The following is a 27529-nucleotide window of genomic DNA, read 5'->3' as shown; positions in this document are numbered from 1 at the left end:
TTGTGAACCTTCTGAATATCAAATAGGAATTCCTGATAACAGGAGCTGAAGCTCTCTCTGCTGCACACTCAGGCTCAAGATGCTGTGTTTGTACAAAGCACGCCTCCTTGGATTAATTATGGCCCAGTTATTTTTAATTAAAGCTCTTTCTGTCATTGCGTGCTGGCAGTGTGGGAGTAAGTGTTAAGTAAAAGAAGTCGGTCCTTTTTCTCTCACTGATGTTCCACCAACAGCAGCTGAGGAGATTTTTCCGGAGCAGATCGTGGCCTGCAGCAGGTTGATAGATTTATGACTTTAGAAATCTGAATGAAAAGTCTTTGTCAGGCTTGAAAATTCATCCTGCTTGACGCTCTTGAAAAGAGGATTTTGTAAAACAGATAATTTTAGAAAAACAACCCAATCATTTAGTGGTGAGTCGAGTGTTTGAGGATCTCCTTCATCTCATTCAAGACGTTTTCCTCTCCAAACACAGCAAAAGTCTTGGGCGCCCCCTATCAGTCCACAGCAGAACCACTCCTTCCTCATCATGAGGGACGTACAGCTGCTCCCCAAGGTCAGTGACCTGCAAAAACGAACATTTTAGAACTCAAACAGCGTTTATTGATGACTTCATCGGAGTTTGATTTGTGGTTTTTGAAGCCAAACGCTCTACACCAAAATAAGATTTGAGTAAAAAAAAAGTTGTTACGAACTCATTCCTTCCATCTTAAAAGAGAGTGATGAAATGAAACATTCACAGCTCCACATCACCAGGGACCTTTCAGGTGAAAGTATTCTGAAAGATAAACCCGGCGTGCCATCTTTTTCTTTCCCTAAAATGTTTTCCCCATTGGTGCGGCTGCTGCAGAAGAGGGAGCGTTTTAAAGGCTCGGTGTGGCGTATAATGATGTATGAGATTGTTACTGAAAGCCTCGGAGCTACAGAGCAAAGCAGATGTTTGGTAACCTCGCTGAACCCATCTGCTCTGGAATATGAAGTTAAATCGAGATGTTGAAGTGAAGGATGTTTGTGTATTTTTAGTTAGCCTTATTTTTGTTTGACTTCTAGTGTTTTACAGCAGATCTATTGCCACACAAATCCAGAAAGGTATTAAATGTTTGCATAATTCAAGATTTTAACCAAATCCTGAATTTGATGAGCAGTTATAGTTATAAAAACAAATGACAAATTATTTAATTTTTTAAAAACGTAATCATTTCATAGTAAATCTGTATATTTATTGACTGTTTTTGCCTCTTTTGATAGAAAGCTGCATCATAAGGGGAGCACAAATGTGTCTAGAAGTTCCCTTGTGGCTCGAACAGCCACTTCAAGAGCGTACCGTTATCATGTGTCGTAGAGTCCATTACGGAGTATTTGAAAGGCTAATGGAAGTTGTTTGGATGCTTTCGTCTGATGTCCTCATGCCACCTCTAGTCCAGGGCTGCAACCTCTGACACTAAGAGAGCCAATCGAGCGAGAGCCAGAAAGTCCCACGTTATTGTTTAGAAAATAATATTTATGTTTTTGTGATCATTAAAAATAATTTTGATGTGAAATATTACAATATAGAATGTTGAATATATGTTTCTATAACTGCTTTTATTTCTTTTACTTCTGACATCAGAACACACAAGTTCCTTTCAAAATAAAATACACCAATTAACATCCTGCTGCAGCAGTGGAGTACTTTCAAAATAAAATGCAAGACAGTCAAACATGAAGCTTTTTAACATTAGGATTTTAATCCACCACCATCATTTATCTCCTTTACTGTCACTTATGAACAAAGTTGAAGTAAAATCCAATTTTTTGAAGGAAAAAAAGGTCAGAACATTAAACATAAGCTGAGCTTTTTGTTCTCGTTTTTTAAAATGTGAGGCCCCAAAAGCATAATTCTATATAACTTTTAACTGTCCTAAACTGAGTTTGTTTAAAACTTTAACCACTTTGGAGTAATTTACCAAAAAAATAAGAATTGTGGAGACTTTTATTTAACTAACGTGACAAATTTAAAGAACATTTCTACAGAATTTCTATGGCATCATTTTGATGTGTGGCTTGAATTATTAAAAACCCAAACAGAAATGTCAAAACTGAAATAACAAATCGATTATTTATATGAATCATTTGCATTTTTCTTTAGAACTAAAGAGCCACAATAAAGGGCCACAGGTTGCAGAGCTCTGGTATAACACGCCATATAAAGTTGACAACATTAAGCTTTGGCTGCACTTAAAATACATGCAGGGAAAGTGGCGATGGCCGCACGTATTACATGATCTTCCATCAGTTTTTGTGCTGCTCACATGTAAATACCTGCAAATAAATAAGCTTAAATTTTAATGATGTTTTCATGATCCACTTTTATTTATAAAGATCAGAAACTGTTTTTGAAAACAAATAACAGAAAAAATGACATCAGTTGTGACATTATTTATAAAAAGTTGGATTTGTTTCCGACTGATATTGAAAGTCAAATTTAGAAGTTTTCTTTCTTTAATGCGCTTTTTCACTTTAAGACACTACTGATCACTTTCTCAACAATTTCAACTCTTTAAACCTGTTCTTTCATTTAACCGGTGACTGTACACGAGAACAGGACCGAGTGCAACGTCACCCATAACAATGACGAAACACTAGCTCCATTTTTTTCCACGATTCGGAGCCAAACAATGTTTGTATGTGGTGTGAGTCAGCGTTTCTATGGCAACCACTCTCACCAATCGGGAAGTCATCCTTAGCGCGTAAATCAAACTCCACCCTCTTTTATGGAGGCATCTGATTGGTCAACTTGACTAACTTGAACTTCAGAGAAAATATCAGAGGGTTATCTTAAACACTGTAAGAGAAATGTTGAATTCTCTGTTGAAATCTGTGGGATTTGGGGTACTTCCTGTTCCTCAAACACATCATCAGTCATGTGATCAACTTGGGAGGATCTTCAATAACTGGAGGCTTTATACACACAGTTTAAGTACAACTTTTATTAATACTGGAATCATCACAGTGAGTTTTGTTACATTAGCAGTGACCAAAGTTAACAAATGAGGGTCAGTTTTACAAAAAAAAGGAAGACAGGAAAGGAAACGTTATCTTCAAAAATGGAGGCGACCGTTGAACTCACAATAAATTATAGGAAAAAAAGCCTTAAAATTCAGAGATAAAAAATAGAGACAGGACCACAGAGGGGCTACCGGCTAAACATGTTTATTCGTAAAGATGAAGCAGGTCTCTGTCACCGTGAAGACTGCAGCCCCGTAGAAACCGCCTCGGTGGCGAGATTTGTCAAGATTTCTTTCAGATGTCGAGGAAGAAGAGGAGCGGAGAAGGAGACGGTACTGAGAACAGACAGTAAGACATTCAGTTCGGAGGCTGTTTGGACCACTCTGTTCTGTTTGACAGGAAGTTGCAGCGAGTTACATCACGAGCACCCATGAGGACCTCCATGAACCCTGATGCGGCCGCCGAGACTTTACCTTTTGTCATGTTTGCTTCAGACGAGTGTGTGTGAACGTATGATGGCTTTCTTCAGCAGGAAGGACTGACAGACTGTGAGTGGGAGGTGGAATGGAGGAACAGTGGGGGTCTCAACCATGTGTCTTTGTGCAACAAACACGCTCTCACTCAGACACACACTTCACTGGAACTCTGGTTATTTTTGAAAAGATGTTCAATAAAACCCATTTATCAACACGGCTTCGTATTGGTTCTAAAATCCTTATGAACAACTTTTTGTGCAGTTTTTATTTAAATAAATAAAAAAAAACAAGTCCCAACTCACAGAGCTGTTATCCACAAATTTGTACACAGATTTCTGACGGTGAGATCCTGCTGCGAGCAAATGCTCGCCGTGGAGCCCTTCCAGCTCCCTGTGAACCTCCGTTACCACGGAAACGGATCGGAGGCTGGTCCACTGCAATTCAAGCCAAGACAAGTCGGTCATCTGAGACTCGAGTTTTGATTAAATGAGGCTACATCTGGGCAAAATGAGACATCAGCCTCTACCAAACAGATTTTTATGAAACTTTTTTTTTCTTTAGTTGTGAAATGAAGAATCTATCAGCATCAAACACGAAACAAAAACGGCATCTACAGATCTCATAGAAAATGGTTTAACCAAAGGAAGCCATTTCAGTTGCCATATTGGATACAAACGCCGCCATATTGGATCCAGACAGTAACCACCAGCAACCGCTCTGACCAATCAGGAGGGAGATTGTTGCAAGTCCACACCCCCACCACTTGAAAGAAGGTCACAGGTTGACCTCTAGCTCTTTACGGCTCAAATGCTTCAATTCTGAGTGGGTTTGTCAGTCTAAGCCAAAATGCAGTTATAAAAGACCCCTCGCAGGTTTATAATAGCTTGTTTTGAGTCGATGCAGAGCCATTCTTGTTCCTTTAAGTGCCATTAATACGACAGATGCTCACTGAGAAACCATCACAAGTCATATAAGCTACTCTTGAGACTCTGCCAGAATGATGCCTTTATGAAAAAAGCCTTTTCACTATTAATTAAAATGTAATCTGGCATTCAGCTGGGAGTTGACAAGTCTTTGAAATCCATCAGTTTGCCAGGAAGACAGCTTCTGTTGCTCTGCATGTAAAGATGTTAGCGTGCCGCTCTGCACCTACAGATGTGAAACATACATTCATCCGCTGAGATCTAAGAAACTAACCTCAGCAAACAGGAACTTCAATCATCTGAACTTCAATCATCTGAACGGAATCTGTGTGTGGAAGGGAGATTTGACATCACGATAATCTAATTTTATGGGCAGAAATGCAGATAAAGGCCTCAGATAAAGGCCTCCTTACGTCTGGTTGGGTTACTTTCACGGCACTCCTATCAGAAAACAAAAATGGACGAAAACAAATGCTGCACTTCCAACAACTGATCATTAGGGGGTGCTATTGCCTGAAAGAGAAAAAGAAAAAAAACGACCTGCTGTAAATCAATGGATGTCCGAATTCCTCCCCTACTCACTATAAAGTGCGTTTTCCCTTTTATATTGCTGTCCGAATCTACGATTCTAAAATCGAGTTGCCAAGAAATTTCCCAGAAGTCTTTGCGGAAAAAAACTAGGGTGCATCAATGGTCATTACATTAGCGAATATAGACCATAATACATTGCGTTTGAGTAATATTTAGAAAAAAAAAGGGTTTAAATATAATTTTTAATAGACTATCCCCATAAATAGATGTCCAGAAATGCTCGTATTGATTAGATTTCCACTTTGTGAAATCAGTGACGTCATATTTGCCATTAAGAAAAAAAAAAAAAAAAGAAAAGGAAAGTAGTGAGCATGATGTCTGAATTGCTTTTAAAAATCCAGGACACTAGATAGTCCTGAACTGTGTGGTTTATAATAGTTAGGGATTAGGGTGGGAATTCGGACATAATTCGGCAATAATAAGCTCCTGAATTACACCATGATTACCCATGATGCACTTCTGCAAATGCAACTTTTTGTTTCAGTTAAATTCAAAGAAATTGGTTAATTAGTTCAAAAATGGTTTTGTTAAACTTGAGGGAAACGTCATATAAAGAAAATAATAATAAGCAAATGTAATAATAATTAAAATAATAAAATGTTTATAACCTCCTTATATTCATAAAACTGTCCAATTACAGGTTTAAAAAAAATGTTTTTTGTTTTTTTACTTACTATTTAGCATGGATATGTTTATTGTTGCAACGTCTGAGCTGAAACGATTGACAGAACAACTTTGAAAAACTACAATATTAGTTAGCATTAGGAATAAGGGAAGTCTCCAAATATCAGAATTTCATTGAAAGTTCAGTTTTGCATTAAAACTGCAGCTTGTCAGGTAAAGACCAAAGGTTTGTGTTTGTGTATGCATGCCGGCACGCATGTAAATATTCAACCCAGTCATATGTCTTCCCATTTAGTCCTAGAAAACTGACATGATGAAACATTTTTAGTGAGCTTACAGCTCATTTAACACTTTAAAACACTACAGTCCTCTTAAATGTATTCATTTCTGTGCTGCTAATGAAATATTCAACACTGCATGTGGTGTTAATTCTTAATGAGGCTTCACGAGGTGTTTTTTTTTTTTTTCTCACCTCATCTGGCAGATTTCTGTTGAGCCGTGCAGGTTTACGGAGGGAGAGGTGGTGCAGCGGTTTCCTGTGTCAAACTCATGCACGGAACCTGCAAGCTGCTCATCTGTTGCTCTCCAGGAACTGAAAAAAACTGACTTTGCAGTTGCAACATCTTTACTTTATTCTAACAGGTTGTTTGGAGGATAATGAGCATTTCCAATCTTTAACTAAAATATCCTAATGTTCCATTTTAAAATGCTATAATCAATAAATAAATAAGGAAGCAGAGATTTCTGGCTGACTAGAATAAAAAATGGAAAGTTTACATACACTCATTCTCTTCCCATTCATCCAACATCACTGTTCCACAGGTTTTTTTTTAACATAAAATAAAATAAGACTTTTTACAGTACTATTGAAGCAGATTATGAGATGTGTGTTCTCCGTCAGCCTGAGCAGAACACCATCAGGCAGTGATATTCTCCGACTACTGGTAAAAATGTTCCAACAACTCTTCTCATCTACACTAGAGAATAAAGTTGGATTAAAATCTGATCCAATCCTTCTAATCCTGCTGTCTTTGTGGATTCTGAAACCACAGATCACGATTTTATTTACATCGTTGGCACCAAACTTTTTTATACGGAGCGGTTTTATGTGCTCTCTGTAACATTTATCTCAAAATTAATTTTTTTTTACCAATATGAGAAAAAGAATTGTGAAATATTTAATTTATAAATGACTAGAATGAGGTTACATTATATTCTGTTGGCTAACAACACTGTTGTGCTCATTTATGAAGAGTTGGGGTTTCTTTTAAGCAGCAAAAACATCTCCTCTTAGTTTCTACCAATAAACAGACAGAACTACTGCAGCAAAACTTCTAAGTCCTAATGATTACTGATAGTTATTGTTCTCCGTTTTAGTTAAAAAAAATGTCATCAAAACTCTCGAGCATCCAGCATTACTTTTATATTAAATTATTCTTAAATTTTTTAATTTTGTTCCATTTTTTTTTTTTTTTAGAAGAGAATGATTTTGTGCCAAAACATGACAAATAACTGGAAGAATAAAATGGAAGCAGGTCGTCTTTAAAGACTTTAACAATGCTTGAAGATATTTTTCTAAATGTAATTGGGAAATGTTTAAACTTGAGTGTCTAATAACGTTAACACAAATTTATCAAATGAGCATTACGATGTGCAATGCAAAAATGAAGTACAAAAGCCAAAATGGGCCTGCCCTACAATCCTTTTTGTTAATCGTTTTCTCGTGATAATGAGATACACTTTCTCATTATCACAGGATTTCTCTCCTGATTTTAGTCTCTTTATTTTGTGGTTAACAACAAAAATAGCAAAGGAAAGCACTGCCCAAAAGTTGCTTTTTTTAGTCTATTTTTTGATTTATTAATGGATCTAAGCTTCTCAAACCTCTGTCCCATGCCCCCCCCCCCCATTTCCCTGAAACAAACAGGTTGATTGGCAGAAATGCGTGATGCGTTCACTGAGCTCCGAACTCAAACAGCCACTCAGCCCAACTCAATACAATACTTGTTTCCCTTTTATACGATCTGCAGAAAACGAAGAAGTTTCTCAGAAAACAATGAAATCCATCAATTATAAATGGATCAGTTTTTCTGGTGTTTGACATTTTCTCTGATAAACTGCTTAGTTTTTCTGTGGAGCACTATAGTGGATCTCGTTATCACGAAAACAATCACAAAAAATCAAGTAGGGCGTTTTTCGGCTTCCGTATTTAAAGACCCACTTCGATAAAGAAATGTGGTTTTAACATGTTCTTGCAGCACTTTTTTTATGATGGAGGACATATATTATTATAAATAAATTGAGTTTTTCTTTTTTCAATCCGTTGTGAATCAGGAGCGGATGAAAAAAAAGGAAGTTTGGAAATGATCGCAGGATCGACCGAGCGTTAGCATTAGCCGTTCGATGGGAAATCCCATTCTACGTTAGCATCAAGCTAAGGCTTAGATCGATTATTAATCTACAATTTAACCTGTCAAAACTGCAAACAAATAAAACGTATTTTGTCTAGTTTCTTGTGTTACACCTGATATAAGATAATAGGATGTTGAGACAACTGAATCTAAAAACATCTTATTTTTGGTGATATCTCTAATGGAAAAATATTTTTTACTTTGAATTCTAATTTAAGTTTGATATATCTTAAAATGTGTAGTTTTATTGGTTGAGAGAGTTGGACTTTTGTAGCACTTAAAAAGGTCACAGGCTTCCTGCTCCGAGCTCTAGTAGGGAAGGGGGGGCGGGATCGCTCCGCACCAACAGCCTCAACTCAACCTCCGGTTTTTTGATTTTGGCTAAAATCGGGAAAACCGTGATTAAAACTACTGGGAATGCTTTGAAATGGATCAAAAAATGATCGGAGTGGGATGAAATGTTCCGTGAGAAAACTTCAAGTTTTTGTGTTGAATAGTTAAATGTAATTTAATTTAATAAAACGAATTCTTGAAATAAAAAAAAACATTAAAGAAATTCCCTCCTAACATTTATAGTCATATTAGACAAAAATAAATAAGCACTGAAGGGCGATAACGCTTTCATTTCAACGGAGCTCTTGCTAAAATTAGGCAGATAAACTCAGTCACATGTGATTATTGTGTATTTGTACTAACTTTGAAAACAGTTTGATGAACTCCACACCAGGTGAACATCTCCAACACTTCCTGCTTTAAATAATTCATATTTTGGGCCACTTTCCAATCCCGCCTTCCATTCGACCAACCGCTCCACGTCTGCTAATCTTCATCACTTCCTCCTCCTCGCTCTTTTTCTTCCTCACTCTTTCTATCACACAGCGAGACTACAGCAACACCTACTGGCTATTTTACATACTCTACCCCATCAAAGTGCTTACAGTTTTCCATTTTACAAAAACCCATTTCACGTACCAAATGTAGACGGGGGGGTATGAAAAAAACGAAAAAACTCAAATCAAAACACGCATGAATTCACAGTCGATGTGTAATTTCCTGATGATTGCCTAAATGGAAAATCCTCCGTCTAAAACAAGAAAATAAACACATTTATTGCTCCATTTCTGATTTAACATCTCTCTGGTTTTAGAAAATATATATATATGAATATATTTATTTATATATGTCTATATATGCACATATATATAGACATATATATATATAGAGAGAGAGAGCCTGGATTACTCATACAGTGGTAACAAGTTAGGGACGTCACAATATAAACAAGAGAACACACACAGACGACACACAGCAGAAAAAGCCCCGCCTTCGTTGGGTGATCAGCTGTCCTGCAGCAGAGCTCCACCCACCTCCACGCGCACGCATCACAGGCACCCGTACACTCGATCCACATTTGTCCGTTTGCTAAAACGCACGCACTCGCTCGCTCCGAGGGAGGCGGAGCTGGAACGGTTCAATGCCAACGGCACTTCTTCCAAGAGTCTCATTAGCTCCCCGAACCAGAACCGAAGCTTCAGTCTGCCGGGCTTTCAGGCCCTCCGACTCCTCCCTCGGTCTTGCCCCATCTTCTGGTATATTGGGGGGCATGTTGGCACAGAACACAACCGTTTCCTTCTTTTTTTTTCTTTTTGTGTTTGAGTCTCTCCACCCCAGGCTGAGGGTGCACAGAAGACAGACATGCGTCCAACACACACTAGTTATAGAGGCCCGCTAGCAGCCAGTTAAGATTAATGATTCCTTCCCGCCGTCAGCGCGGCTAACATTATTTTTTCTCGTTACATTGTTGACTCTAAAGGATCATCTTTGTTCATGGTTTTTGTTTTCATCTTCTGTTGTACTCTAGATGTCCCTACGTGGTTACGTTTGTGTGGATGTACTAGGTGGTTGGGTTACCCCGCCTGGCCCCCGCCAGCAGCAGACGACCTCCTCTTCCATCACAAAATGCGAGGAGCCGAGCGGTCGTTGGAGACCGTTTTGCGAAGCCGGACTCCTCTTCTGATAGTAGTCAGCATGTCACCGGACCCCTCCACCCCCTCGGTCCCTGTCTGAGCGTCAGAGGGGGCAGTCCCTGCAGGGGCGGGGTCGTCCGGGAGGGCGGGAAAGGGGAACTGCCCTTCGCCGAGGGCGTGCGCGCTGGCCACCAGCTCGCCGATCTTCTCCACCAAGCTGTGCCGATTGGCCGCGATCATCTGCTCCTCCTCCGATCCGGAGCCCGCCGCCATGGCGAGCCCCCCGTGCTGCTGGGCGTAGACCTCTAAGGCTGCTCCCGACCCCCAGGCGGTGTTAGGCAGGCTGAGGCGCTTGGGCGAGGCCTTGACGTAGTCGAAGCCCCCTTGGGTGTCCTCGACTCCAGTGAAGAACACGCACTCCTCGCTGCCGACGCGAACCGGCACGCCGCCTGCGTGGGCCCCGCCCGCGCCGGGCGAGTCTGCGGGAACGGTGGGTGTTTTAACAGGCACGATGGGTGGTCGAATGGGTATGGGACCAGCGCTGGACAGCGTGCGCCTGACTCCCGGTTTGGTGGACGGCGTTCGGCGGATGGTGGCGGTGCCGGGAGTCCCTGCTCCTCCGGATTGTCCCGGTATTCCATGAGATCCCGGACCCAGAACCCCACTGGGCAAGCCGGCGGTGCTGGCGGGCCGTTTGGTCTGGATCATCCGACGGTAGTTCTGGGCTATGTTGGAGTGGCGTGGAATGGTGGAGGACTTGTCGAACTCCGTCTGTCCGTCAGGACCGTCGGTGTCGCCGTTCACAGAGTAGCAGTCGTAATCGGAACCTGCTGAACGATCAGACCGAAAAATTAAGTATTTAGAAAATACTCAGAAAACAAACAAGTCAATGCAAATACATTTATAGAAGAAAAAAAAATATATTTTTGATTTAATGGGGGTGGGGATCGCTGATAATTTCCAGAATCGTTTCGGTTCACTTCAATAGAGTCTGGATCGATTCAATTCTGATTTTCTTTTTGTTCTTTCATTCCAATCAATTCAACTAGATCAGGGGTCTTCAACCTTTAATGCTTAAAGAGCCAATCGGGTCAATATCTTACTGGTAACAACCCAGTGGGAGCCACAAAGTCTCAATTCATCTTTTAGAAAAATAACATTAACTTTTGTTTTTGTTACTATTATAATATATATAAATTAACTGCTGTTTTTTTTTTCAGAAATAAAACATAAACAAACAGAATATATATATATATATTTCTTTGCTTAATATGAGATTGCTTGTAAATGACAGAGGTTCACACATGACTTCCTTTCAAAATAAAAGACACCGTGTGTCACATGGTTTGAATAAAGTTTGCGTTGGTTCTTTTTTTTTTTTTTTTCTTAGTTACTTTTTTAAAATTAAAAACTATATTTTTTCTTGAACCAGAGGGCCACAATGGATAGGTAAAATAGTCACATGTTGTCCTGGAGCCGCAAGTTGCAGACCCCTGAACTAGATTCAATTAAATTCTGAGTTTACACATTTAGACACATCCGTTGAGAAATACATTAATCATATTATTCTACAGTTCACATACTGTAAAATGTATCAGTGAAATAATAATGAGATTGTTAATATCATACAGTATTACATGGATTCTCAAACAGAGAAGCTCCAACAATCGTTCGTTTTCTCCTGGAGGGCGTTTCAGTTTGGCCACTAGGTGGCGATCACGCTATAGCATTAAACCTTATTCCAGAAGAAGAAAATATGAGCAAAAAACTGTGCTTTAGACCATAAATAGTTACTTTAAAAATATTCCCTTAAAAGAGTTTAAAAAATTAATGCCTGTCAGTTTATAAAGATGTTTATTTAGTCAGCACTGTATGTTTACGTCGACCGAGCGTTAGCATTAGCCGTCCTGTGGGATATTGGTTATAGGTTAGCATCAAGCTAGCGGACTTTAGCATTGTGTGTTAGAACGATTATTGATCAACAATTTAACCAGTTTATAGTCTTAAACTTGATGTCAGATAATATCTATAAGACGACTGTATGTCTTTTTAAGATATTCAATGAATATTCATTTTCATATTATCAAATCTCACTGTAAAAAAGGAAAATATAATGTTCTCATTACGATATTAAGGCTTACTAAGATTTTATTACCTAAGATTTTATTACCTATTATGAGTAAAAACAAACTAGAATCTCAATGGTTACAACAGTTACATTTTCTTCATTCAAGTCTGTGACATTTGTGTGGCCAAGATCAATGCAGGAGTTTTGCTTAAGTTCAAGAATTTCAAGTAAATTATCATAGTGAGAAAAGAATAGCGCTAACAACAGTTCACTATCTTTTCGAAAAATGGAAAAGTACAATTTTTTTAAGTATATTTGGCGGGTTAGCATAATGTCAAGAGATCAAAACCTTGATTAAAGAATCATTTTGAGAAAATTAATCTTAGAAAATATATTGATATTAGTCAAAATTAGTTTGATTTTAGTAAAAAATGTACTAACTTTAAGATATTTGTGGTTACTAATGAGGCTAGATATTTTTACTTGAAGTCTTGACAAGTCAACATTTCTTTTTCTGTTGGCAGATAATTTTTCTAATTTTAAGCAATATTTACCTTATTTTTATTTTTTTTCCTTGTTTTTTAAAGCAGACTTCTTGCAGTGTGCTCCTGTTTGTTTGTAGATATCGGTTGCAGCCAATCAGTTAAATTTGGTCATGTGACCTCATGTTCCAGCGTTCAATTCTTGGACACAGGCTTCCAAAAGACATTACCTCAGAACCCGCTAATTGTTATTTCCTCATGAAATTTGCAGCAGGTGGAGAAAAGAACAAGAGTAATCGACTAGTAGCTACATTAGACATCATCTAACTTATGGTAAAAAGTTGACGAGTGATTTTGTAAATGCAATTTTAATCCAGAAAATGACAAAAAATTCAGAAGAAGGTTAAAGAAAAAATTGTAGACTATAACATTCTAGATGTGTTTGCATGTGTTCTCGTGCGCAGGCCGAACAGTGGGTCGGCCAGAAAGTTCCAGTGGCTTCACATTCGCACAAACCTAATATCTCTAGTGAAAAGTACTTTTTTCTACTTGGATTTTTCATATATTTTAAATATCTCTTAAAATATGTAGTTTTATTTTAATTGGTCGAGAGAGTTGGACTGTTATTGCACTTAAGAAAGTGGGAAAAAGTATAAAAATGTATATAAATGTACCTACTTTAAAGGTATAAAACTTTTCTCCAATAATAAATGAAAAGTGTTTATGGCGAATTTCAAGGTTTTACAAGAAGAACAGGAGATTAAAACTCGTTTTAAGAAATATTTCAAGACAAATTCTTGTTTTTCATTTTTAGCAAGAGAAAAACATTTAGTTTCTGCATGTGAGGAGGACATTTTTGCAGTCAAGAACAACAATTATAACAAAGTCTGGCTTCTGCATTGTTGAAAATATGTGTTTTTGTTTAATTGCAGTGTTGTGCCTTTTCTGTTTAATTAAATAAGTAATATTGTCTCTCAGTGGTTCCATTTTGCATTTGAGACTTTTTTTTTCCAAACTAAAGTAATTAGTAATTATTTAGCTCTACATGAACAGTCATAATCTTAAGCAAAAATATTATTAAAAAAAATACATAAACTTTTGTCATCCAAATTCTTATCATCATCATATTTTTAATATAGCTCTTTAAAATATAACACTGGACTCTAAAGTAGAACCTAAACAAAATAAAACCAGAAACACAAATATTAAAATAAAGCCAAAGAACAAAACGGAGTCTAAAGACAATTCAAATGCTGATTTGGAGGTTTAAAGACTGGAGTCTCACTCTGTGAAGGGATGGTGTCCTCGGAGCAGGATGGGGTCGTGGTCTCGGTGCTGTAGCCGCTGGAGTACTGCAGCGAGTCTCTGCTGCTCTTCTGCTGCTCCATGCTCAGTCCTCTGGTCAGCACCATGGCCAGGTCGCTGGCCGCCGGAGAAACCTCCTCGCCATGCTGGAAACACACGGAGAGGCGGAACTGAGGTGAGATGGTGGATCGGAGAGATGTGGAGACATTAGATCAGCTTTCAGATGTTATCAAAAAGATCTTTTGTGCATTTTTTCAGATTTTAATGAGTCAGCAGCAGCGTTTCAGGACTTAATATTTACCTTTATCTTTATAAAATATACATTTTTAAATACTACTCTTTAGTGAAAATGAAAATGACTGCAGTTAGATACAAACCCTCATACTCAGAAAATACTTTAGTGAGTCAAATAAACCATGAAGTCTGTTTCTCCTGGGCTAAGCTCAGGAGACAAATATATATTTGACATAAACACATCTACGTATATGAGGTAGTTCATAATTGACACAAGAAATACACTTTTTCAGAGTCAAATTATGACTCCTTCACCACTATGCTTAGCAGTTTGTTTAAAGTAGTGTTTTAATGAAGTTTTTAACCAAAATCCCACAACCTAATTGTCTTAAAAAGCCATTTTCATGCTGATCTGAAGCCTCTGTTTCCAAAATCTCCTCTGAGGGGGCGTGGCTTTTGGAGCTGAGCTGAGCAGGTTTTTCATTGGAGGGGGACTTTAAGGTTTCACATTTTAATATTGCATTTTTAGTAGTAAGACAGTTTTGTTTTTAAAATATTGTCACTCCAGCTGCTTTTATGACAAACCTTTGCAGCATAAACTCTGAGAAAATCATATTTTAGAGACAAACATTTCTCACTGACCTTTCTTTAGTCGTTTCTTGTAGCGTCAAACATTAGTAAACCATATTTTATGCTACTCGAAGCATCTTATGAGATGCTTCGAGTAGCCTAGTGAAGTGTTTATTTATTTATATTAACAGCGATCATCTCAATAATGTTGTTAATGAGAAACTTCAAATAGTTTGAAATCTAAATATTTGTTTCCAAAAACAGGAAGACCATTTTAAAATCTTTCACTCCTGGAAAAACAAAGTGATAAAGTTCTTTTCAGAGCATTCACACTCCTCAGCCTGCTTGTCCGTCAGCGTTACCTTGGCAGCGATTGTAGCCGGCGTCATTCTGGGCCTCTGCACGTCTTCGGGGTGTGCAGCTCCGGCGTACCCCTGGGAACCCGGTGATCCCTCGCTCTCCCGTGGCCTCTCCACCGGCTCTTTCCTCCTCTGAACGGGTGCAGCAGCCGCAGGCGGCTCATACTGAGCTGCTTTGGACCAATCCTGAAGAGGCGAGAGGGGTTAGGAAACAGGAAGTGGTGCTTCCAGGACCGGCGTGTCCAGAAGTTTGAAGCCTCTGCAGAGATCGTGGCGGTCTCAGAGCGTGTGGACTTTGAAATTCAAGGTGCTAATGAACAATCGTCAGTCTATAGATTGCAAAACCAGGAAGACGTTTCCGTGCACACACATCAAAGGGAGTGATGGTTACAATGAAGCAAAGCCGTGTGGTCATGGGTGAGTTAGTCTGATCAAAACAATGTGCACCAAAATCAAATGAAATCCTTACATGGACGTTCTCGACAAAGGAAAGTGCAGCTGAGGAGATGGGAGACCATGGAGAACAAACCTTCCACATGGGAACCTTTGATGTGGGAGAGGAAGAGCTTGATCCGGGGGGGCGGTTAAAGGGTGGGGACGCAGGAACAGGGAGAATGACAGAGAAAGGCCGGGTGGAGCCAGAGTGAGAGAGAGCGGGGCGGAAGGTAGCAAAGGACGAGCCAAACTGCGGGGCGAGAGACACATTGAATTATGGGAAAGCGGCGGTGGGAACAAAGCCACAAACAGCAGCAACACACACTCTGCTCAGGATGAAGATGCTGGTGGATCTGACAGCTCCTGCCATCATTCTATATGCACTTTGTACATATAGAACGCTGCTAAACAAGGGATGTAGATGCAAAGTCATACTGTTGGATTTGCTTCAGATTCAGTCTTAAATCAATCTTTTTTTGTTTCAAAAGTGTTGAACAGCAGCTGAAGAAATGTTAACCTCCTTAATGCTGAGCTGTTTCACTCAAGAAAGTGGTAAACCGGGGGGAGTTGTGCAGGAACATCACTCCCCAGGTTTCCTCCTGCTACCAGTGGGTGATGGGATGCCTGCGTGGTTTCTAATGCTTTCAGAGGAAAAATGTATCCAGGAGGAGAAAGTCAGGCATTTGGATTCTCCTCGAATCTGAGGATTTTTTTTTGCTCTTAAAGTTAAGAATGAAGTACTCTTAACTGAACAATGTCAAAGACTCTATTTGACTATTATCAGTTTGTCTTAGAATGGCTCAAATGAGCTTTTTTGTCCATTTGTGGCCGGATTGGACCACTTTTTTAAAGGGTAACTCAACTTTTTTTGGCTGTTGAATTCTATAAATGGAGCTTTACAAGTGTAGTCTCTCACCACATTTTTGACAATCTAAAATAAACTTGATCAATTCCAGAAATTATACTCAAAAACAGTCTGTGTGCTGCCCTCTACAGGTCGAAACGAGGTATTACAGTTGAATTTTGTGATTGGTCAACTGGTGTAAGGCCCAGAAGTTTCACATCATCTTGCTCTGAAGGCCCAGTTTAAAAGCTCCGCCCATCTTTGATTCTGTAACGGTTGGTCATTATCGTGTTAGCATTAGCATGACTCGTAGGTGTTTCGCCTTCGGTTGTTAAAAATCTACCGTCTTGCACAACTTTCCAGTGGACTTGGAAGTTAGGCAACATTGAATCCAGAGAACTCCGTACTGGTGATGGATTTGTAGTGAACGTATCGCTCTGGATTGTTTGATTAATACGTTAGCCTTTATTAGCTTATGATGCTAGCATCATTTCACCACTCAGACACGGGTCCCGTCAGTCTGGACAATGAGGGTCTGCCTCTGGAGAAGGTGGAGGAGAAAGTTCTGGCATCACTACTGCTCTCCATATTTAAGACGTTTCGGAACCTTAAGCTCACTGTCAATCACAGATCCAGACCACACCTCCCCCCACTCAGCCCGCCCCCTTTTTTTAATATTTCAAATCTGAGCTGAGAGTGGAGTCAGCCTCCACCCGTCCTGTTGTGTTACCCTTTAATACAGCGATGATTCTAACTTGTGTTTCTGTAAAGCTTTGCTGAAACAGCTCAGTATTGTGGTCGTTTTGGCACATGGAAGTGAAGTTTATTTATTAAAGGTTAAACAAACGTAATAACGTATGAATAAATCCATTTGTGACCAAAACCAAAATGAATGAACAGAAGAATCTGTTTAAGGTTTTAGCTAAATGAGACAGTTGAAATAAATAACAATTAAAAACTTTGTTATATTTTCAAGATTAAATTGTACTAATGTAAGTTTTGGGTAAATTAATTTCTAAAGATAATATTTTATCTTTGATGAATGAATTTGTACCGTTTGGGTTCTGCTGGTTTCGGGGTTGTCCAGTCGGTTGTAGAGAGGAGCGGCTGTGGCTCAACCCCTGTACTGTCCCATGTTTACATTAGAAGTGGGGTCATCTAACGGGTGAATTAAGGGGGTCAAAAAAAGAACAAATCTCGCCTATTTCCCAAGTGTTCAGTACAACCCGTCGCAGAGACCTCCAGGCTGGCCCGTTTTTCGTCCGGCTCCACCCCACATCCACCCACGAGGGTCGTTGTGACTGAAACTTAAGTTCAGTTCTATCGTGTTTCTGGTCGACCGTGTCTCTGGGATCGGCGCTTGTTGCAAGCTCACGCGGCGGTTACAGCGGCCCGCCGCTCTTTTGATGTGCGCGAGGAGATGAAACGCAGATCTGACGTCTTTCAGAGATGTAAAGAGTTTTTAACTGCCTCCTGATGTGTTTTCATCACATGTCACGCGTGTCCTGAAGATGTCACCCGCTCAGATTTATTCCCTTTCACATAAAAGCTGCCAGACGTCTGACGTAAAAAGTGAATAAAAGTTATTGTTTTGCAACTATACCTCACCGTGTTTGTGCAAGACTTTTCTCACTGATGCCGAGTGATAGTGAGTCAAAATAAAACTTGGAACAATATCTGACTTGCATGTTAATAATATATTAGACTATGGAAAGGAATTGTTTGATAACAGTTTGAAATCTTTGGATCTTATTTGATGTTTTTTACATGAAGAATTTTTTTGTTGTTGTTTTCCAGAACTAAAAACTCATAGATTCATATTACTACTATTGCTATGACTACAAAAAATACATTACCTGCAATAATGCTAGTGGGAATGCTTTTTGTGAAACCTTTTTGCTGAAAATGCTGAAGCAATTTACTGTAATCGCTAAATGCTAAACCTGCTAAAAATGCAAAATTTGCTAAAAGACTTGAAATTTTGTTAAAGAATAATGAACTAGTAATAAGCCTACTTAAAAATCCTCATAAATGCTAAGTTTGCTAAAACATGTAATGTGTTGCTTAAATATAAGCTAAACTCTAAGTTAGCCCAAAAAGCCTTAAAAGCTAGCACATTGCTAAACTGTTAGCTCAACTCTAAAATAGTAAAAAAATCCTCAGTAAAATCAGTAAAAAAACGTTGAAAGCCTGTTGCTAGCTGAGTTCAAAAGTAGCTAACAAACCTCAGAAGATAACAAATTAGCCAAAAATGTTAGCCTGCACCTAAAATATTAGCTAAACTCAAAAGTAGCCAAACAACGTTAGCATATAACAAATTAGCAAAAATCGTTAGCATGTTTGCAAAAATGTTAGGTAAAATTAGCGTAAAAATAACTCAGTAGATGCCAAATTACCAAAAATGAGCTAGATATAACAACTCATTCCCAAATTATTTCAAAATTACAGTAAACAATAGTTTCAAAGTACACAAAGTTTTGTAAGAACTTGAACAATTTCTCCTTCATTATATGGGGCATATTTTTCTCATTTTTTTCAAAAACTATGAAGTTTATGAATACTGAAAATACAAGCAGTAATGAAAGAGCTGAACATTTTCATACCAAGATTGAGTTTTTGCATGCCGAAAAACATACGGAAAGAAGCAGGAGAATTACTATTGTGTGAATGCTGAAACACATTCACACAATAGTACATGTTCTAATTTCAAAGTATCAGCAAAAGCTGCTTATCAGATGTGGAAACTTGATCTCAGTTTTTCTCTGAACTCACCGTCTGAGTCTGACTTTGTTTTTATTTGCAAAAAATGCCACAAATTCCAAAATAAATGAAGACATTTTTTTTACCTCACCTTTCTAAACAATAAACGTAAAATCTCAGTTTATAGGTATTTTGATCAAAAAATGTAATTTTAGTAAGCAAGTATTAAAAAAAAGCTGATTTTTTTTCTGATCAGTAAATATTTTCCTGATTGAATTAATTTCATGAATTTATACAGAACTTTTAAACATTTAAAATAAATGTTGTGCATCACTTTGGATGGGAATACCTGGTTTATGTCAGCTGTTTTATGCTTTCTTAAAGAGAAATCACATTTTTGCATCAAAAAACAAACTGTAGAAGTGCTTAAAAACGGGTAAAACTCAAACCCAGTGAGCGTAAAGCTCCTGTTCTGTCAATTTCCGGTGTTTTCTGCTACTTACAGTGGTGGGGGAGCTGCATTCACTGACAGACTGGCACGTTTCTGACGCCTCTGAGGAAGCTGAGCTGGAGGATTTCTATTAAAAAAAACACATACAATTTCATATTTTTATAGTTAACCTTTAGAAAACTCTCTATATACTGTTGTGCACAAAAATAGAACGTACATTTTTGTAAATTCTATTCAAAACAGGACAAATCTAGAGCTGGAAAGATATATTTGCCCCTCCAAGTTGCAAAAATTGTTCCTTTTTCTTGGGTTATATTTTTTATTCTGCTTGGATTTATTGAAAAACAATGAGGCATAAACAAATCTCTTCTTAAAACATGCAAACTACTGTTTTCCCACAGATAAATTAAAGTTTTAAAAATACAAAACTATTTTTTGCTCCACTATAGATCAAAACTCTGTGAGTATTGAGTTTTACCTGGCTGGTTATGTCTGACGGCATCGGTGAGGGAGGCTTGGAGTAGATGTTGGCGTCCTGGGACACAAAACCGGAGTCGTGGGAGGAGACGCTGCTGAGGCGGTGGGCGGCGATGCCCCCCGGAGGGGGAGGCTGCAGGGGCAGGCTGCTGCGGTGGCGATAGGAGGAGGAGGAGGAGGTGGGAGAGTGTGGCTGGGAGCCGCCTCCACCTCCGACACCAGAACTGACACCTCCCCCTGATGACCGGGAGGCGCTGCTGTGGGCGCTGCTGCAGGAGGAGGACAGAGGGATGGAGGAGTGAGAACCAGGAAGCCATGTTGGGTAAAGATGGCGTTTGTGACAAAGTGAGGGGTTAGCTCCGAGGGAAAGGATGTTAGGAAGAATGAACGTCCAGGAGATTTTCCAGCAGGTTAACAGTTAATAGTGTGAGTTTGTTTGAAGGCCACACCCCTACTACTTGATAGCGGGTCACACAAAATGTGTCAAATGTTTTGATGGAGGCAGTAGGCTAGTTTTATTAAAGCATCTGATTGGCCAGTTTATAACTTGAAAAGATATCGTGAAAAAAATGATCAAGAACATGTTAAAAAAGGTATCAGAGCTGGAATGTTGTGACAAATAGAATAACTGACAGCATTTATTTATAGAAGTCTATGGGATTTTAGCTTCTTGAAACCACTTCCTGTTTGGAGCACCGCTCAGTCCAGTTCTCATATTCAGTCAATGTTTGGACGTTCAGACAGATTTCCTCTCTCTAACCCGGACCGTGAGCATGAGTACCTGCACATGCTGCTCTTGCGTGAACCGGAGCTGCTCGGGGACGATGGCGGCGTCTGATAGGACCAGCTGTAGTCTGACCCCTTCAGATCTTTAATGACCTGAAACAGGAGCGAAGCGTTGAGCAAAACTGTTTCTTTCTTTACTTGTTCCAAACGATGCAGGACCTTTACCTGTTCGCTGGCAGGAGGCAGTTTGTGTGGATCGGTGGTCAGAACGGTGAGGTCATCGATGATGGCCTGCAGGTGAGTGATCTCACCCAGCATGGCGATCTCTCCATTCTGGTGACACAGAGAGGTGACTTCAATGACTGACTGTGCTGACTTTCAGATTCTAGAAACAGCTTATTAAAATGAAATGTTAAGTTGATTCAGAGATTAGCTTGATGCTAACGTATAATGGAATTTCCCATAGGACGGCTAATGCTAACACTCGGTTGATCTAAACATACATTCTGATTAAATTAACAAGTTTATAAACTCAAAAGCATGAGTTTTCCAAACTCTTTTAAGGAAATATTTTTTAAAGTAACCATTTGTGGTTTACTCATACGTTCTTCTTCTACTGGGATAAGGTGTGATGCTACAGTGTGATCGCCACCTAGTGGCCAAACTGGAACGCCCTCGTGGAGAGGCAGAACAACTGTTGAATTTTAACACTGTATGCTATTAACAATCTCATTAGTATTTTACAGTATGTGAACTGTATCAGATTAATACGAATCTATTCAATATACTGTATGTATATATGTATATATAAAGAGAGAGAGATTATTAATGTATTTCTGAACAAATGTGTCCAAATGTGTGAACCTTAACCATAAACTGAAAATTAAATTGAGGGGCTCAAAAGAATAAGAAAACAAAAAATCAAAATCAAATCAATTCTGGAAATTATTGGTGATACCCAGCCCTAAAGAAAACAGAAGAAAAGCATAGATGGACAATGCTTGACCAGATAGAAATTTTTATTTGTAAAGCTCAAGACATTTTTAAAAAAAAAAAAAAAAAAAAGATCAACATACGTTTTTCAGTCCAGTAGGAGTGTAAAACTCGAAACACACCTTAGATCGCGGTCCGAACAGGATAAACATTTACTGAACATTCTAAAACTACATTTTTAAAACTTTAAAACCATGACTGTATAACATCGTTATGGACTAGATATATAGCATTACCTGCAATAATGCTACTGTGAATGCTGTAAGCTGAATTTGGCTACGAAAGATGCTAATTAAGATAGCTGAAGATGAGGTTGATAGATGGCTATAATATTAGTTAAATTCCAAATTTGCCTTTAAAAAAATTGGTTAGCCAAAACTGCTAGCACGTAGCTAAAAAAATAGCTAAACTTCAGAGTAGCCTAAACATCTGATAAAACCCCAAATTAGCCAAAGCAGCTAGCTTGTAAATGTTAGCCTAACTCCAAAACAGCCTAAAAAACTGGAAAAATAGACTGTATATGCTAAAACAGCTGGAGTGTAGATGAAATAATAGAGAAACTCCAAAATTGCCTAAAAAAACGTAGTAAAAAGCTACCAGAAAGCCAATGTTTAACACTTTAAATTATAATGTTTTAACATAAATATGAATAATAAAAAAGTAGGAATATTATTCTAGAATAAATCAAATTAAGCCTTAAATAACTTTTAATATTTTACTCTCCATGAAAATATATTTTGTCAAAATTATACATTTTTTGTTGATTGACTGATGACCTTCAGAGTTTGAAGTAAACTGATCAAATGTTGTAGTTCATTAAACGACCACTGGGGGCAGGTTCCAGAAGGCAACGATTTATCTTAAAATCCTTAATTAAAAATCCACATTTTGCATTAAAAATAAAGATATCTGGTTTCAAAAACCATTACACTCATTAAAGATTGTCGTTGACGTTTTTTTTTAACATAACTACATCCAGGTCTGACTGTGACTCACCACCACAGGCTGCAGGAAGCCGATGAAGGTGCAGAAGCGACCCCTCTCCTCCACCAGAGCGCGCCGCACCGCCTGCTTCTCCATCTCCTCCATCAGCAGACACATGTCGGTCACATCCTGCACGGCGCTGTCCAGCTGGGGCTGCAGGTCGCCTCGGCCTGAGAGCCACAGGTTTGTGCAATCGGAGAAAACACACTTTGAAAAATGTTTGCAGAAAAATCTTAGATGGTTTCATTAGAAAAAGAGACTATTTCGGGTTTTAAGCTTCCTACAGCAGATTCTGAAACTTAACAGTGATTTTAAGATTTTAGCTGCAAAAACGTTTTTTTTTCCTAATTAAATTGTTTTATAGATAAAATCCGAAGAGGAGCAAACTTTCTTTGAGCTTCATCGTAGCTGTTTTTGTAATAAAAAAGTTTCATTCCTCATAAACTGAGGCAGAATACAAATACCGTTTTTGTCTTAAGAAACCGGTTATGATCGTTTGCAGCTGAGACAGAATTCTCTCTCTGCTCACTTACAGAAAAAGGGAAATTCTACAGATGGAAAACAAGACATGAAATAAATCTTTGTAGTGTTACGACATGCAAAAGATCGGCAAAGATGTCGGCGCTATCAGGAGCTGAATGAAGGAGAGCAGTGGTGGAATGACAAGGGGGGAAAGGCCTGTGGTGTCACAACAAAGACGATCGCAAAAGTCGTGCAGAGGAAGTGGAATTACATCATGCATCATCCAGAGTGAAACTTAGCTAAGCTACCACAGAGGAGGAACTTTAATCTGTCGCCGGAGAACAAAAACTCTGATGCGGTTTATTAGGGAACTCCGGCATGACAGTGATTTATCTCAAATGTGACCGAATCCTCAGGCTGTGGAGCAGTTTGTGATCATGAGACTTGATGGAGGTGACGACCCAGATCTCATCAGAGCTTGATGGAGATCTTTGTAAATGTGAAGGAGGGTGGAGATCCAGGAGTGCCTCTAGTGGAGTAAATGAAAGACTTCCTGCAGAAGGAGGTCAGAAGTTCTCAAAATCTGGAAAGCAAAATCTGGTCTTACCAAGAATTCTTTTTTAAGACAAAATAATTCTGGTCACTTCAACATGTTTTCTTAAACTAAGATTATTTTGCCATTTGGAAAAAAAATCACTTTCCATTTAAAAATATTATTTTTCTTGCAAGAAAGAAAATAAATAGGAATTTGGAGCTCACTATTGTAACAATGTGGTATATTGTTTGTCTGTAGTAAATGGATCCACCACTAGGGGGCGATAATTATTTGTCATTACATGTTAAAGAGCATAGTGAGTCCTGTGAGTGAGGAATCCATGGCAAAGGGTTAAAAAACGTTGACTCTGTTGGGCCAGAGCATGTGTCAACGTCAAAGCCCGGGGGCCGGATCTTTATTTCTAACTTGTACAATTTTGACCAAATATATTTTTATGGAGAGTAAAATATTGAAAGTTATTTAAGGTTTAAGTTGATTTATTCTGGAATAATATTTCCACCTTTTTATTTTTCATAATTATGCTATAGTTACGATTTTAAAGTTTAAAAAATTGGCATTCTGCTAGCTGTTTTGGCTAACCTAAGCTTTTTATTTTTTTATTAGTTTTTTGGCATATAGCTAGTTTATATTATTATTATTAATATATTGATTTAAGACAAAAAAATCCTAATTCCTCTGTAGTTTCTGGTTCAACTTTAAGGATGTTATTTTAAAGTTCAATAAATGATGAAGTTAAACTCATTGTCATTATTGTGGAAACTCAAATGTAGATTTTATGAGTATTTGAACTAAGATTCTGATCTTGCTCACATTTTTTTTCTAAAATAAGTAATTTACACTTATTTATAGGAGTCACTAATCTAAATAAACCACAATGTGCTTAATAAAAACTCTAAAACTACAAACCATTTGGTTAGGACTTGCAAAAAAATACTTATTATTCTGCTTTATGACGCTGAATTTGAAGTAATTCTATCTAACAATTACATTTTTGATCTTATTTTCTCTTTTTGAACATTTTTGTGGATTTCTTTTTGATTTCTTATAAGATTAAAAAGGATTTGCTGCACAGACTTATCATTTTATGACTTTTTGGTGATTTTCTTCTTCATATTAGTGTTCTCTTTCAATTTTTTTTTTTTGCATTTATTGGGTAAATCTTCAGGGTCTGTAGCTTGTCCATAATGAGGCTCCGTTTCCCCAAAGTCTATTTTTTGTGGTTATAAAAAGCATCACACATGCAGTCGCTCGCGGTCGGGAGGCAAACGTTCAGCTGATGTGGCCGCCGCATACTTACCCTGCAGCTCTGTAACAAGAAGACAAAACGCCACAGGCGGGGAGGGGCAGGCGCAGGTAAGACGGCAAAGAAAAACAAAAAAGCAAAAGGAGAAAAGGAGGGGAGGGGGCAGAAATAGCAGAACTTATCGTTAAGGTTAGTACCAGAAGCCATCACAGCACAGCCATAATGCAGAATGTTAGAGCAAAAAAACGGCGTCCAAACGATAACAGCATAAACATCAGCTGGAGGAGGTCCACAACACACTTGAGAAATGACATTTAAAGCACATTCAGGATATTTAGTTTGTACTTTTGTTAAAAAAAATCTGAAAATATATAAAAACTGAAAGAACAGTATCATTTAGTGCTGAAAATCTTCACAAATTTCTCATTCAAAAAGCCTTAATCTTAAGTAAAAATTGAGATAAGAAACAAAAAGTGTGTTTTTTTGTTGTTTTGGAAAAATGCATCATTGATAAAGAAAATTTTTACTTTTAAATAGAAAATAAATCCTCAAAGACATAATCTTCTCAGTTAGACCTTTGTTATCTGTATGCTGTCAAGAGACAAAAAACAAAACAAAAAATACACAAATATGTGACTTTTGTCAAGCTTTAAGGTGTAGAACTGATTTAATTCCTCAATGTTGTCTTATGACAGACTCATATATGTGCTATTTTTATTTTTATGCTTTGGTTTGCAGGTAAACACCTAAATATCGATGACTCGTGCTGTTTTTGTTCAAATTATAACAAAATTAATGCATATTTTCACTATATTTTACTTGCATTGATCAGTAAGTTATGGTTAACATCACATATGTAGACACAGAGTGATGGAGTCAGATATCCTGCAATGATTTAATCTTAAATGTTTGGCTTTTCTTGAGGTCATAAACAAAGAAAAAAACATCCAAACTGTTTCTTTGAAACACTAAAACTCTATTTTTTTAGATTTACCAGCAGAGATTTTGGATGCTTGTATTTTTCTGCCCAGCAACACTGCAGAAGATGATGCAGACGGAACTACTATTGGTTGCAGTTGCAAGCAATAAAATGACACAAAGCAAATGAGAAAGAGCCTGTCATATCACTGTCAGTCACTAGAGGGCGCCAAAGATCTGTCATTCAGATAAAAGGGCTTCTATGAGGGTTTTCTGCTTTAAAACCAGAACACTTTAGAAATTCTTAAGAACAAAGTGTATTTAAATAAGCAAACAAAGTGTAAAAAAAACCTGATGGATGATCATATTAAAGATTTCACAGAATAAATCACATAAAACCAGATTTCTCCGTGAGACGACGCCCGACTGACTGTTACCTTTGCGAGCTTTCTTCTGCAGTTTCATGGTGTCGGATGACTTCTTCTTGATCTCGTGGCGTGACCTCTTGTACTCTTCAAGGAGAACAAACAGAAATAAATGGTTAGACAGAGAAAATATTTTGTCTGCTGTCATTTTCATTTGTAAATAAACAGAAAAAGTAAAGTTGTCTCCTTTGACCTCATGGAGATAATTTCATGAGAAACACAAATGTTCAGTTTGTGTTATCCTTTAGATATTCTATTAAAGAAGAAAATATTTGATTAATAGATTGTAAATATATATATATATATATATATATATATATATATATATATATATTTTACTATAATAGTCAAAAAGTGAGACTGTAAAACAATCAAATTGTTTTAAATATATTTTATTTTTTGTTACAAATCGTTTATGACTCACATCATACTTAAATTATATTTTTAGACATTTTAAATTGTTCTTAAAATTTGCTTTCTTGCGTTAAGGCTTAAATAAACCTCTTTTGGTTTGATTTTAACTATAAAAAGTTGCAACTGATAATGTATTTCTCTACTCAAATCAGTTCATTTCTGTTCTGCTGCAAATACATTTGGACTTATTGGCTGAAATGATCATTTTTTAATTGTTTTAAATTAAAAAAAACTTAATAAATGTTCTTAACACTAAAAAAAACTGCAGCAAAGACAGTTTGAACTACAAGTATAACATTTCCACCAGCAGAGGGCGCTGCAGACTCGGTTCTGTGAAGGTGCATCAGCTGTGAAAGTGAAAGTTATGACTTTTGGGTTTGTTTCTGTGTCTTTTAAGACAATAGATATAAAGAAACATGTGTAAAATCAGCTGTTGTCAAAATATAAGATGTAAGAACACAAATTATGATTTATGCAATTTTAGATTATGAAATGGTAATTGTGGATAACTATAAGAGTTACAGACATACTGTATTGTTTAGATTTATATAATGTGAATTATTTAAGTTAGTAGAAAAAGACATGAAGGGATAGACTTAAATAAACATCTACTTCTGCCAATCCCCTTTTCAAACATGTTTATTGAATTCAACTTTTCTTTTTTTATTTTTATAAAAAGTGATTGCATTGATTTTTTGTTTTTGTACTGTTTTGTAAGGTCATGAATGCAAATCCAGCATTCATGCGGCTCCTTCTAGGTTTTGATCAGTAGAAAACAAACCCAAACGGCTCTTTTACTGTTAAAGGTTAACGACCTCTGACCTAGTAAATAACTGAACCCGTTTAACTCAGATCTGACCTCTACGTTGTTTTATCCAATGGTTGAACTTCATGTTTCCACAGACA

General features: G+C 37.8%; 1 protein-coding gene across 14 annotated transcripts in view; it reads right to left on the bottom strand.

Annotated features, from left to right (window-relative positions):
• Nucleotides 1–2946: 2946 nt before the first annotated feature.
• The window catches only part of mtss1lb (MTSS I-BAR domain containing 2b), a 92300-nt gene continuing 67717 nt past the window's right edge, over nucleotides 2947–27529 (bottom strand). For 9 of the 14 annotated variants that reach the window (XM_024295023.1, XM_024295026.2, XM_036211376.1 and 6 more), the window contains 11 exons: nucleotides 26222–26296; nucleotides 24921–24929; nucleotides 22618–22775; nucleotides 20854–20961; nucleotides 20684–20781; nucleotides 19904–20171; nucleotides 19478–19552; nucleotides 15525–15680; nucleotides 14999–15181; nucleotides 13813–13978; nucleotides 2947–10807 (listed from right to left, as the gene is read on the bottom strand). In XM_024295023.1, coding sequence (XP_024150791.1) covers nucleotides 9963–10807; nucleotides 13813–13978; nucleotides 14999–15181; nucleotides 15525–15680; nucleotides 19478–19552; nucleotides 19904–20171; nucleotides 20684–20781; nucleotides 20854–20961; nucleotides 22618–22775; nucleotides 24921–24929; nucleotides 26222–26296 — 2141 coding nt within the window. In that variant the 3' untranslated portion in view covers nucleotides 2947–9962. The remainder of the gene's footprint in view (nucleotides 10808–13812; nucleotides 13979–14998; nucleotides 15182–15524; nucleotides 15681–19477; nucleotides 19553–19903; nucleotides 20172–20683; nucleotides 20782–20853; nucleotides 20962–22617; nucleotides 22776–24920; nucleotides 24930–26221; nucleotides 26297–27529) is intronic. The other 5 variants (XM_024295017.2, XM_024295018.2, XM_024295031.2 and 2 more) reach the window with 5 other exon arrangements.

The sequence above is a fragment of the Oryzias melastigma genome, linkage group LG3, assembly GCF_002922805.2.
Source record: "Oryzias melastigma strain HK-1 linkage group LG3, ASM292280v2, whole genome shotgun sequence".
Taxonomy (NCBI): domain Eukaryota; kingdom Metazoa; phylum Chordata; class Actinopteri; order Beloniformes; family Adrianichthyidae; genus Oryzias; species Oryzias melastigma.
The sequence above is the reverse complement of the archived record's forward strand: the minus strand, read 5'-3'. Positions and strand labels throughout refer to the sequence as shown.